This window comes from Ruditapes philippinarum, unplaced genomic scaffold (genome assembly GCF_026571515.1).
Source record: "Ruditapes philippinarum isolate M1 unplaced genomic scaffold, ASM2657151v2 ctg7920_1_1_1_1, whole genome shotgun sequence".
NCBI classification, from domain to species: Eukaryota; Metazoa; Mollusca; class Bivalvia; order Venerida; family Veneridae; genus Ruditapes; species Ruditapes philippinarum.
The window spans coordinates 26,481-41,024 of NW_026865292.1; the positions used below are offsets into that span (position 1 = coordinate 26,481).

Consider the following 14,544-nt stretch of genomic DNA (forward strand, 5'->3'; position numbering starts at 1 on the left):
CCCAGGGCTATAATTTGAACAACTTTAGTAGAGGACCTAAAGATGATATTACATACAAAATATCTAAGCTCTAAGCCTTGTACCTTCAAACAAGAGGATTTTTTAAGTTTTTACTATATACATATAAGGAAAACCTATGACCCCCTGGGACGGGGTCAATTTTGACCCCAGGGCTATAATTTGAACAACTTTTGGTAGAGGACCTATAGGTGATATCATATACCAAATATCAAAGCTCTAGGCCTTGTACTTTCAGACAAGAGGATTTTTAAGTTTGCATTTTTTAAACTCCCTACTTATGCATCAGACCAGAACCAGTTGAACAACTTTGGCAGGGGACCACCCAAGGATCATTCCTGCAAAGTTTGGTTACTGTGCAGTAATTGGTTTCTGAGGAGATGTTGTTTATAGAAATTGTTGACGAAGCAAGACGACGGACGCTGGGAGATCACAATAGCTCACCATGAGCATGTTGCGCTCGGGTGAGCTAAAACACACATAAAAACTCTTTTTTACTGCTTTGGAATGCTCACTATCTTGAAGAGGTCTATATCTAAACAATATATCAACAAACAAAACAATAAAAAAATCGTAAGAACATCTAAAATATACATAATCAAATAAAGGCCAAAACAATATCAGGTTCTTGAATATTTATGTTAAACAATCAGACTTATACAAAAAGCAATGCACCACCTTAAAAAAAGCAAAGAGATGCTAATAAAAGCAAAACAAGGTACCGAAAAAAAAATTAGAAAATGAGCTCAATTTTTGGTTTTGTTGTTTTGGCCTTGTCTATAAATCAAATAAGGCAATAATAAAACAATATCATAAGCAACAAGCAAATGTGACTTTTGGGATGCTTTTGTTGTTACCCTTTCTAGTTTTACCTTGGATGTAAAGTCGTTTGGGTTTATATATAGTTCTGGCTGACCAAACAGTCCATATAGTGCTTGATCTGAGGGGTCCTAAAATACAACTTTACCTTCAAATATACTCAAGTCAGATACATATAAAGTAACCCTGTTATTGTTTTCAAATATGGATCATATACATAATTATATAATTGGTTCAATATAGTTTTTATAAAGAAATAAAATCCATAGTTTAATTGCACATAATATTATCAAAGTCACAAACATTACTTTTCAGCAAAGTTAGGAAAAGGGCGTTTCCAATTATCTTGCTATTTCAGAAAACCTTAGGTAGAAGGAAAGCCATCGTTACATTCTCATATAAAGTTACCATTCTCAGCATATAATTGTTATGGCTGCATTTCTTCAAGCGATTAATTTGTAACCAAACAAAGGGAGATAAATCATGTTTGCAACATTTAAGTATGTATTCAGATACTATGACATGTGATAACCTGTTCTAATAGGTTTACTACATCAATTTATATATGACAAATTTGACATATTGAAAAGAACCTTATAGTGATAAGGTACCATTGTCAATAGTTCAATAATTAAAGCCTACAATATAAGTTCAAACATTTATTTATGTGCAACATATTTAATGATTTTTTTTTTAAATGGTGACCAATCTTGCAAAAATCAAATGAGAAGTTTTTCAAAAAGCAAATAAGACTTTGTTTTCATATTCCAGGCCATAGCGTATGGGTCTTGGTCATAAACCCAAAGACCACCTTACAAGGACCATTTTTCTAATGAATAATAGACTAGAGTTATGGGACTTTTAATCAGTTAGATTGTTTGATTAATGACCATACATTTGTGAAAACTGAGTCCAATTTACATTACATCACTGAGACACAGTCATGTATGGTCAAGTTAAGAACAGTTCTAGAATATTTCACTAAAATTCAAAATGAAAGGTTTTAGACATAGCCTAAGGAATGGGATAATTTAAAATTCAATGTAAAACTGGTTAATTAGTACACAAATGTAGAAAAGCTTTCATATAAAATATGTGCCTCAATTTAAAGGCATGATCTGATTGATGAAAGGTTGTGAAAATTTCAAATATTTAAAAATAAAAGAAGATATGGTATTAGGTATACAAAAACTATACTTACAACCCCCTCTCTCTCCACTACTTCATCACTGACTGCTTTACGTAACTTCATTTTCTTATAAAGTGGATATCTCTCATAATATTGGACTAATTCTACAAGGCTTTCAAATTCAGCAGTTCCTATAGTGAACAAACGACCCTCCTGTCGTATTCTACAATGCTTGATTTTTCCCTCCGCCCTAAACAATGGATAAAAAATCAATTTTTTATACGTGCAAAATTAAATAATCAATCAAGGTTGTAATTGCATCAATGTGAAAACTTCATATCCTCCAACCAATTCACTTCCAAGCAGAGCTGCATCAGTACTAAGGGTGTAGTACTTAAGTACCAGTACCAGTACTTGGCAAATTATGCATTACCAGTACCAGTACTAGATTTTAGCTCGGTACTGCAGTACCAGTACTTTTTTTGGTGAAGTAATTAAGTATCAGTACCATTACTTTTATATATTCATGAATGTTTGAATAAATACAGTGTCAATCAAATAATTGCAAGTATTATTTAGCAAAGAAATAAAATCATAATTTACTTTAAAGTTAACATAACATATTTACAACTTTATAGTTTTAACATACTTTTTACAAACAATATTTACAACATATATTCATGTCATATCCAATTGTTTAGTAACCAGTCAACTGTATAAATACAATGCAAACATCTTTCATTTAAAACACAACAGTTTTTTGTTGCCTTTCACACCTTCACACCTCTATTCAATTTATACCAAAGTAAATAACAACTTTTTATGGTGCTAACAATATCACTTTTTTCACTTGAAATGGGATTATTTAGAATAGAAGAAATTAATAAGTGTTTATTTTGCCTTTTTACTAGTAATACAAAGTAATAAAAGATTTCAATAAGGATATTTTAGTGTATTGAGTTATTTAGTCTGTTTATCTTAATTTAATTTTTACTTAAAGTCTTTGGTGCTTTTTATGATGAATACTATGTTAACATTTGAAGGAATATTGCAGCAAATTATCTTTAGATTTGATAACTTACTTTTTCACAAAAATATAATATAGTTAATGTAATTTACAGCTTTATTTTATGAGAAAAATTGATGCTATTTTTAATCTTTATCAAAACCAAAAGTACTGGGTAATGCAGTAGCAGTACCACTTTTTAAGACAGTAATGCAGTACCAGTACCAGTAGTAGCAAAATTTTGTAAGAGAAATTCAGTATCAGTACCAGTACTTGCAAAATCACTGCAATACATACTGCAGTACCAGTACCAGTACCAGTAATGCAGCTCTGCTTCCAAGTTTCCAAGGTGCCCTGAATGCTTCACTTTAAATATAAGCTTAAACCATTATTCATCAATTAAAGCACAGGGGCCAGTTTCTCAAAGCTCTGTTAAATTTAACTGCCTGTTAAATCCACTAACGGACGGTTAAATTTAACCGTTGTGTTAAATTCTGTTGCTCAAAATTAACGCTCACTTTAACTGCCACTTTAACAGCTGAATCTGTCTGTTAATTTAATCGAGGTTTGAACCTCCGTTAAAATTTAACAGAGGGATCCTAGAAATGAATTTGTATGTGTGATATCTGTTTTTATGCATTGACAGTCGTACTTAAATGAAACATATGCAAAATATCAAAACAGATATAATGAAGAAACAAATTTAACCAATTCCAAATAGTTCATTTTTCTCCAATTGAAATTTCTTCTACTACATGACGTTGTTTAAATTTTTTAAATGTATTTAATCATTACCATAAATTATTGTTTTTGCTCAGGTTTAAAACACACAATGATACATACAATGACTAAAATAAGGTATTTCAATTTTAAGTGTCCATTAAAACAATTTTGTGTGGATGTTATTCTGTAACCATATTTATTTAAGTGAATTAAGTGATGACGCGGAATTAGTGATGTTGAGTATATATATATATGTGAATAATGTGAAATGTGTCAGAATTTGAGTTAACACATCAAAATTTCCATTTACCAATTCCTTAAGAAGAAGAGTTTTGTTAATATTGAAATTTGTTGCTCTTATCTTTTAAACATGATTATTTTAGACAACATGTTTAACTCTGGTAATTCAGACGCCATTTTGCAGACTACAGAATGGGGAATTATGGGATTGAATGAACCTGTTAACAGCTGGTTAAAATTTAACAGGGGTGTTAATTAACACTCCTGTTAAAAAGTTTTGAGCAACAAGTTTTTAACCGACTGTTAAGTAACAGTCGGTTAGCTATTTTAACGGACTGTTAATTTAACAGACGGTTAAATTTAACAGAGCTTTGAGAAACTGGCCCCAGATGTGAGTACAAAAAAATTTCATACCAATGTTGCTATCTATAGCCATGCTTTACTCTTGGGTAACAGAAGCCCAATAATTCAAAACCTTGTATGGGTGGGTAAATAAAAGCCCAATAATTAATACTGTTTGGTATTAAGTATAAGTAAGTTATTTTATTGGGTAAAAAAGGTCAATAACTTATATTCTAGAGTGAAATATACCAAAGTAATCTTTTTGGTTGGGTAACAAATATCCCGTATTTATTTAGCTTTGGTAAAAAGCCTTGTTTTATTTATATTTAGACATATTTGCTGAATAAAGCACGTTTTGTTGTGGTAATTCTTATAATATCATACTGTACAACATTTAACAAGTGATTAATTACCTACCATTCTTCAATTTCTTCAGCATGTGTATAGTATATAAAAAATAAAAAAAAGATTTTCCAACCTACCTACCTACCCATTTTTAAGACAAGGGACAAGAAACACAACTTTTTTTTTCTTGGCATTACCTGAATGATATTGCGTATGAGAACATATCAGTTTCGCTGCGTCTGACAAGAAAGGCACCATCATATGGTATACGTTTCAACATTTCCTCTGCTTGATCACGATCTTTGTTTTCATGATACCATCTGTAAATTCATATATCTCTCATTAAAGTATTCACAACGGGCAAACTTTTCTGCAGATAATCAACTCAAAAGAAATAAATTTAGATAGGAGTGACTGAAAGTTAAGAAAAATTTTCTTCATGATTTCAAGACAAAATATGCCAATGTACAGGTAAAACTTTATAAACTGGCATATCACATTCATGTCAAAAATCTGTGTTGAAAAATTCATAATACGATCTTTTTTTGTTTGTTTGTTTTTTTTTTTTAAATAATAATTGTTTATAAATTTGCTTCAACTGTATTTCATATGAATGATATATGATACAAGAGGGCCATGATGGCCCTGAGGTCGCTCACCTGTATAAAGGCCCCCGGAGCGGGGCCAGTTTAAACCCCAGGGCTTTTATTTGAACAAACTTGAAAGACACTCATAAGAAGATGTTTCACGATGTTAAGTTTGTTAAGTTTTTACTACACACATAATGAAAAACAATGATCTCCCCTCCCCCCCCTCCAGCAGGGCCAATTTTCACCCTAGGGCTTTTATTTGAACAAACTTGGTAGACACCCATAAGAAGATGTTTCACGCAAAACATCTAAGCTCTAGCTCATTGGGTTTTTTAAAAGAAGTTATTTTAAGTTTTTACTATACACTTATAGTTAAAAACAATGATACCCCTGGGGCGGGGCCAGTTTTGACCCCAGGGCCTTTATTTGATCAAACTTTGTAGACACTTACTAGAAGATGTTTCATGCTGAATATCTAAACTCTATCTATTTGGGTTATCAAAGAAGATTTTTAAAGTTTTTGCTATACACATATAAGGAAAATCAATGACCCCCGGGGCGGGGCCAATTTTGACCCCAGGGCTTTTATTTGAACAAACTTGGTAGACACTCACTAAAACATGTTTCATGCTTAATATCTAAACTCTAGCTATTTGGGTTTTTTCAAAGAAGATTTTTTAAGTTTTTGCCATACACATATAAGGAAAATCAATGACCCCCGGGCCGGGGCCAATTTTGACCCCAGGGCTTTTATTTGAACAAACTTGGTAGGCACTCACTAGAACATGTTTCATGCTGAATATCTAAACTCTAGCTATTTGGGTTTTTTCAAAAAAGATTTTTTAAGTTTTTGCTATACACATATAAGAAAAATCAATGACCCCCGGGGCGGGGCCAATTTTGACCCCAGGGCTTTTATTTGAACAATCTTGGTAGACACCCATTAGAACATGTTTCATGCTAAATATCTTAGCTCTAGCTGTTTGAGTTCTTTAAAAGAAGATTTTTAAGTTTTTACTATATGCATATAGGGAAAATCAATGACCCCCTGGGGCGGGGCCAGTTTTGACCCCAGGGCTTTTATTTGAACAAACTTGGTAGACACTCATTAGAAGATGTTTCATGCTGAATATCTTAGCTCTAGCTCTTTGGGTTCTTTAAAAGAAGATTTTTTAAGTTTTTACTATATGCATATAGGGAAAATCAATGACCCCCTGGGGCGGGGCCAATTTTGACCCCAGGGATTTTATTTGAACAAACTTGGTAGATACTCACTAGAAGATGTTTCATGCCAAATATCTAAGCTCTAGCTCTTAGGGTTTTTTAAAAGAAGATATTTAAAGTTTTTTCTTTCAGTTGTCATGGCAACCAGAGTTCTGCATGGGATTAAATTCTTTGAACAATTTTTAAAGGTGACCACCAAAGGAACCCTCTGTGAAGTTTGGATGAAATTGGCTTAGTGGTTTATGAGGAGATGTCATTTAAAGTAAAAGTTTACGGACGGACGGACGCCGGACGAAAAGCGATCACAAAAGCTCACCCTGTCACTTTATGACAGGTGAGCTAAAAACACATCGCAAAAATTATTATCCAATCAGACCAAACGTTACAAACGAACAGTTATATAATAACACATATACACCAAGAACAAATATCTAGAATCTTACTCTTTTCCTTCATGACTCTGTGGCTGTGGTACAGGTTCTTTCAGCACCATAGAAAAGTTGGTTCCCTTGAGCGGATGTGTACGGTAATACATAATCAGGCTGTATAAACTATCAAACATCACATTGTCTATCAAATAATACTTCACCTACAATATAAATATATTTCAAAATGAAAACAACTCTTTTCTTAACAGAGCTCAAATGAGGTCCAAAAGCCTAAAAACCAAGTCAAAAGTAAAACTAATTTGTAGCTATATTAGTCTATAGCACAAGATGTTTAATATCAGATTCAAAATTGTGCATTGTCTTGGGTATGTATTGTTGTTTTGGAACATTTTGGCACAAGCAGTTGATCAAGATTTAAAATGGATATAACTTCTGCTTGGTATTTGACAATTTTTTCAATTCACAAAAACTATAAATACTTCCACATCACAAAATTAACCATTTACAGGCTGTCCAGCACCTTCCGACATAAAATTAGGGCAAATTTTAGGGCAATCTTTTAGAAATTTTAGGGCTAAAATTAGGAATTTAAGGGTACATAATAGAAATTTTAGGGCTAAAATTTGGACTTAACTAAGGCCCCAAAGGACCATGATGTGGGCTTACCTTTGCATATTTGACACAAAAGTAACTCACAAATAATGCTCTAGTTTAGTTAGAGCAAAGGTGTCTACCAGTGTGGCTTCACTGGTCAACTGCCTCCCCTGCAGAACGGTCATAGTCAAACCATGTTCAAACCATATTTGAAATATGTTTTTTCAATGGCTGAACATGTCAAAAAGAACATGTTCTACCTATGTTTTGGGAATGTTATAACCAAAAGTGTCTAAAAGGAATTCTTATACAGTGAAATTCATGCACAATGCAGCTTTTGAGACAAATGAATTTTTTTTGTACAAGTAGGAAGTAAAAAGGCATTAGCCTTAGTACAGTCATTTGAACAAATGGGAAGCATCTATAATCAACACACAGAATTGCACATCAAAAAAGTTCATCACACAGACCATTCAATTGCAGTTTATCTAGATCATATAATTGCAAAATGTGTGTAGATGGTAACTGGAAATGAGCTTTATATTAGTGAACTGCCATATTATTTTGAGTGTGATTCTGCCTTTTCCTAAATTGCACCATATGAATGAAAGAACAAGAATTGAATGAAATTGATAACTTTGTGGCAAAATAAGCAATTTCTCCTACAGAAGCATTGGAAAGGATAAATAAGTATGAGGGAAAGAATTAATTTTGTAAAGTCTACATTAACACATTTAGTACTTTACAATGTTGTTTTGAAATTATGCAGATTTAAATGAAAGAGTTGTGAGTAAACAAATTGTACATTAATTTTTGACAACTATTTATACATGTTTTTAATTAAGATTGTGTTACAACAGCTTCATATTGATTATTTTCAAATATGATATGATATAAACGGACCACTTCAGCCATTTGGATAAAAAAAAACACACATAAAATTCAAGATATCTGGGGTTGGCAAAACAGTGTCAAAATATTCCAGAATAAGTGGACCTCTTATGGTTATGATTAAAGTTTCAGGATTATGATATGGTAGTGTTTTTGCTGTTAACTGTCAACATGATTATCAACAACTGCTTTGATTATGAAATAGCAATGTTACAGACATAGTCAAAGCAACTTTTAGTTGAAACGAAACCATTTCAATGTCACTAATTTTGAGTTGGCAAATCATGGCCAAATCAATTTTGACCATGTTCAAAACATGGTCGACTTTGTTACATTTGTATGTCCGTGTTCATTTTCACAGGGTTACAAGTTATAAGTATGTTTATAGGAAAAGATAAAAAAATTAGGAATTTCAGTGAAAAAATAGGGCATTTTTAGGAATTCCCTTTGAATTTTTCACTTTTTTAGGAATTTTAGCCAAATTGAAAAAAATTAGGATTTTTTAGGAATTTTAGGGACGCTGGACAGCCTGCATTTATGCAGTACTGCTGGCTTAGGGATATCATTTTTATAATCAGCAATAAAAAAAATTAAACTGTCCTATACCTGTCCTAATTCCTGTTTGGATTTGATTCTACAATGGTTTATGGTGTTTTGCCACCTGTAAAAGTAAATAGCATTTGAATCTGTAGAAACACATTGTCTGAGAAATTGCAATGGTATCTTTTAATATGTTCACAAAGTCATACAAAATCATATTTCTTTACCTTCAAAGAACAAGTGCTATATCATAATGAATGCATTGTCCATGTGTTTGACACTGACCCTGTGGCCATTATGTAACATGAAGTCTGCAGATTGTAGATGTAAGTACCTTTTTTATGTTTTGTGACAAACAGACACATGGACCAACAAGAGAGTCATGCTGACCCTAATTCTTTCATCTCTGTTCAATTGCTAGATAAGCTTACAATTTATAAATGAAGACATATATGTACATAAAACTGGGTCACATTTTGGCCTGCCATTTTTTTTACCCCCAGCAGCATGTTTTATACAAATTTCAAGATCAATCAATAGTACATTAATATATTTGAGCTAATTCAAAACAAAGAAACACCCAGTAACTTTTTAATTTTTACATGTCAAGGGGAAAGACAGTACAAGTCCAAATTGCAGGGCTCATCCGGAAGGGCAATTCAGGCGAAAACTTCGCCGTGTATATTTCCATTTCGCTCTCCCAAATGATCAAAGAGAAGTCAACATCGCCGATAAAATCTTAATTCCCAAAGAGTAATTACTTGGCGATGCAAAGAGCAGAGATTGTATCCGCCCATCTGACGACTGCTAAATTAAATTATCATTATCCAATCAGAGCGTCGCTTTATACTACCCTTCTACCTGTATGCAAAGCGATAGACCGCCTACTCTGCACAGTAAATAATGAGAGCATCGGCCCGAAACGGGTATAATTGTGTGACAGTTTTGCGAGTTTAATACGGGATTAGGCGATAATAATAGATTGTTTTTTCCCCGATCATCTTTTTTTTTCCCCTGATCATCTTTTCCCCGATCATCTAAACACGTGCAAATCTTCCCCAATTGATATACACGTGCCATGGCTTTTTCACGACTATCACAAAACTGTTAGTCAATTAAAAATAATCAATTTCATTAATTATCAGCGACCGGATTAAAAACTAAATCATAGCTTTGAATGATTTCAGTCCTTTAACATCAATTAACAAGAGGGCCATGATGGCCCTAGATCGCTCACCTGAATTATCAAACTCATCCAAACAATTACCTAGACAAGCATTCTGACCAAGTCTCATGACAGGTGAGTCAAAAATGTGACCACTACAGTGTTAACAAGGATTATCCATATTTGAGCAGTGCGACCTAGTTTTTTACCCAGGTGACACATATTCAAACTTGACCTAGAAATCATCAAAACAAACTTTCAGACCAATTTCCAGGATACTTGGATCAAAACAGTAGCAACTAGAGTGTTAACAAGATTTTTCTATTTTTAGCTCCGGTGACCTAGTTTCACATGCAATTTCGAACTCATCCAAGCAATTACCTAGACAAGCATTCTGACCAAGTTTGATGATAATGGAGTCGAAAATGTGACCACTAGAATGTTAACAAGGTTTTTCCATATTTGGGCGGTGTGACCTAGTTTTTCATCCAAGATGACCCATGTTCGATCTTGACTTAGAAATCATCAAAACAAACTTTCAGACCAATTGACAGAATATTTGGATCACAACAGTAGCCACTAGAGTGTTAACAAGATTTTTTCTATTTTTAGCTCCTGTGACCTAGTTTTTTCATCCGAGATGTCCCATGTTCGATTTATGCCCAGCAATGACCTAGACAAGTTTCCTGACCAAGTTTGATGACAATTGAGTCAAAATTGTGACCACTAGAGTGTTAACAAGGTTTTTTCTATTTTTAGCTCCTGTGACCTAGTTTTTCATCCGAGATGACCCATGTTCGAACTCATCCGAGTTATTACCTAGACAAGCATCTTGATCAAGTTTGATGATGATTGATGCAAAAATGTGACCGCTAAAGTGTTAACAAGGTTTTTCTATTTTTAGCTCCGGTGACCTACTTTTTCATCCGAGATGACCCATGTTCGAACTCATCCAAGCTATCAACTAGATAAGCATCCTGACCAAGTTTGATGATGATTGATGCAAAATTGTGACCGCTAGAGTGTTAACAAGGTTTTTCTATTTATAGCTCCGGTGACCTAGTTTTTCATCCGAGATGACCCATATTCGAACTCATCCGAGCTATTATCTAAACAAGCATCCTGACAAAGTTTGATGATGATTGGGTCAAAAATGTGACCACTAGAGTGGTCACAAGGTTTTTCTATTTTTAGCTCCTGTGACCTAGTTTTTCATCAGAGATGACCCATGTTCGAACTCATCCAAGCAATTGACTAGACAAGCATTCTGACCAAGTTTGATGATGATTGGTTCAAAAATGTGACCACTAGAGTGTTCACAAGGTTTTTCTATTTATAGCTCCTGTAACCTACTTTTTCATCCGAGATGACCCATGTTCGAACTCATCCGAGCTATCACCTAGACAAACATCCTGACCAAGTTTGATGAAGATTGGGTCAAAAATGTGACCTCTAGAGTGTTCACAAGGTTTTTCTATTTTTAGCTCTTGTGACCTAGTTTTTCATCTGAGATGACCCATGTTCGAACTCATCCGAGCTTTCAACTAGATAAGCATCCTGACCAAGTTTGATGATGATTGAGGCAAAAATGCGACCGCTAGAGTGTTCACAAGCAATTGTGGACGGCCGGACGGACGACGGACGACGGACATTCATCGATCCTAAAAGCTCACCCTGAGCAAGCTCAGGTGAGCTAAAAATTGTTATGTCGCTCATGTCATGGCTACAGGGCGAATTGCCCAAACCTTGATACACCTACGCGAAAATTTAAGAAAGCCAATTCGCAAAAATATTAAGATTGGTATGTTGTAGACAGTGAGAGTGTTTGGCATTGTTATCTTTTTTATTTGACACAGCTTATGCACGTGGTCATGACATCTCGGAAAAACTACAAATCATGATCGGCATGCTACATATCGGTCGTATATCATGTGTACATGTATATAACAACAAAATTTGTCAGGAAAGAAGTGGTCTTATTGTTTCAATATATATATTTATTTAATGTCATAAATATGACGTTCAGATTAAGATTGATCAATATTGTAAATTTCAAAAAGCATTATTTATAAAGATATTAGAGTTTAACATATTTCATGAAAATAAAGGGAGGTAATTAGAAATTTATTTTCTATAATTTCTCAGTCATATTTTTCAATAAGAAATGAATGTATATAATTTTAGTGATCAAATATATAGTGCATAAATGTTTGCAGTACATATTTTACATATTCTTCGATGTTTGAAAATTGTTTTATAAGCATAATTACATGCACATAAATGTGACATTACAACATACAAAATTATACACATACAACATACAAAATTATAAGGGGGCCTCCGTGGCCGAGTGGTTAAAGTCGTTGACTTGAGATCACAGGTCCCTCACCACTGTAGGTTCGATCCTCATTCGGGTCGAAATCTTTCATGTGAGGAAGCCATCCAGCTGGCTTACGGAAGGTCGGTGGTTCTACCCAGGTGCCCGCTCGTGCCTGAAATAATGCCCGGAGGGGCACCTGGGGTCTTCCTCCACCAATAAAGCTGGAAAAAATCGACGAAAAATCTCGGCGGGACGCTCTAGGATGACCCGACTTGAGTGTACGGTCGCCCATATGGGCTTTCCGGCGGCGACCTTAAATAAACGCATCAAAAAAAAAAAAAAAAAAAATTATACATACAAAATTATAAAAGAATTTCTGAAATCGTAACAGAATAGACAGATTTTGTTAATCAATATCCAATGTAACTTTATCTTCTTTTAAAAGTGAGGAAAGTAATAATATAAAATTAATTTATTCATCATATTTTTTCTTACACATTATTATCAATAAATCTACTGAAAACATATAAACAAATATTTAGAGAAAGCTTATAAATAGCTGATAAATAGATTATGTTTATATTATAGTTAAAGGATGCATGTTAATGCATACACATTGGGTTGTTTCCCTTCTCCCTATTTTTTGCGAGTCACTTCTCCCTAAAATTTCCCCCCAGGATGAGCCCTGAATTGTCCACGATTTCAAGCAGCACAAAGAGCATCTAAGTAGAAACCATCAACCTAATGTTTTATGGTGTGTTAAAATATACAATAATTCTTGCCTGAAAGACAGAGAGAAGTCTCCGACAAATGTATCACTATCTCTGACAAGAAAAGTTCCATTTCCAAGGCTAGCATATTCCTTGAGTTTGTTCTCGGCTTCAGTTCGTCCCCCAGGTAACCGACCATGAAACCATTTCTCACTAAAATGAAGCTCTTCCTGCGGCTGCCCCTATACATCAATATATTAAAAAGAAACTTTACATTTCCTTCAAAACAATTTTTCAGAAATTATGTCAGTTTCTTAGTTTTTTGCTACACAAAACTGAGTGCTTTTCAGTTAGTTCACATTTTTTTTGTTATCTTTGAAAAAATTACTTTGTATACTTCTATATTTTTATATAAGTGCAAGCAAAATTGTATTTTTTTATCACTCTAAAACATCAAATATACCTAATAACCTATCTATTTTACCTCTATATTTCTACCTAGCTATAAACCTAATATATTGCTAAAATCACCTAACTATATTACCTCTATACTGCTACAATTGCCTAACTATATCACCTCTATATTGCTACAATCACCTAACTATATTACCTCTATATTGCTACAATCACCTAACTATATTACCTGTATATTGCTACAATCACCTAACTATATTACCTCTATATTGCTACAATTGCCTAACTATATTACCTGTATATTGCTACAATCACCTAACTATATTACCTCTATATTGCTACAATCACCTAACTATATTACCTGTATATTGCTACAATCACCTAACTATATTACCTCTATACTGCTACAATTGCCTAACTATATCACCTCTATATTGCTACAATCACCTAACTATATTACCTGTATATTGCTACAATCACCTAACTATATTACCTGTATATTGCTACAATCACCTAACTATATTACCTCTATATTGCTACAATCACCTAACTATATTACCTCTATATTGCTACTATTATCATCATCAGTGTCCTCCTCCTCCTCGTGACTTGTCTCCACGCTGTAGTATAGTTTAGTGGATGTTAGCACGAAGAAATGTGGAGTCCATGACTGATCTATAGGGTCCTCTAAGTATAGTAATCCATTTTTCACAGAGTTGCTCAAGTCACCTTCTCTGGCATCTATAGAACAGTAAAAAAATACAAATATAATCTTCACCTCAATTAATTACACACTGTCTATTTCAAAATACAGTTTAACCTTTGCAAAGCAACACCCCTTTGGAAAAAAATATTTGGTGGCTGCTTTCAGGGGTTTGCCTACAGGATAAAATATTGTGGGAAAAAAATTTTCTTTGGGAAAAAATTAGTGTTGTTTTTTGTTGTAAAGGAATGAAAACCCAGAGGCCTCCTGCAGAGGGTTTTTGTGAATTAACTCTTTTTGATATCCTTTTCCCACCCGTTTTCCCTTTAGCATTAAAAATGATTTTTTTTTATCAAAAATGAAAAAAACAGTGCAAATGGGG

At 33.7% G+C, this 14,544-nt stretch overlaps 1 protein-coding gene across 1 annotated transcript in view; it reads right to left on the bottom strand.

Moving 5' to 3' along the window:
* Window positions 1–14,200, bottom strand: part of LOC132728555 (1-phosphatidylinositol 4,5-bisphosphate phosphodiesterase gamma-1-like) — a gene marked incomplete at both ends in the record, with an annotated part of 40,659 nt that extends 26,459 nt beyond the window's left edge. Inside the window, 7 exon segments of the mRNA XM_060714201.1 lie at window positions 891–968; window positions 2,039–2,216; window positions 4,820–4,942; window positions 6,880–7,025; window positions 8,917–8,971; window positions 13,118–13,287; window positions 14,019–14,200. Of these exon segments, the coding sequence (XP_060570184.1) occupies window positions 891–968; window positions 2,039–2,216; window positions 4,820–4,942; window positions 6,880–7,025; window positions 8,917–8,971; window positions 13,118–13,287; window positions 14,019–14,200 (932 nt within the window).
* Window positions 14,201–14,544: the final 344 nt, after the last annotated feature.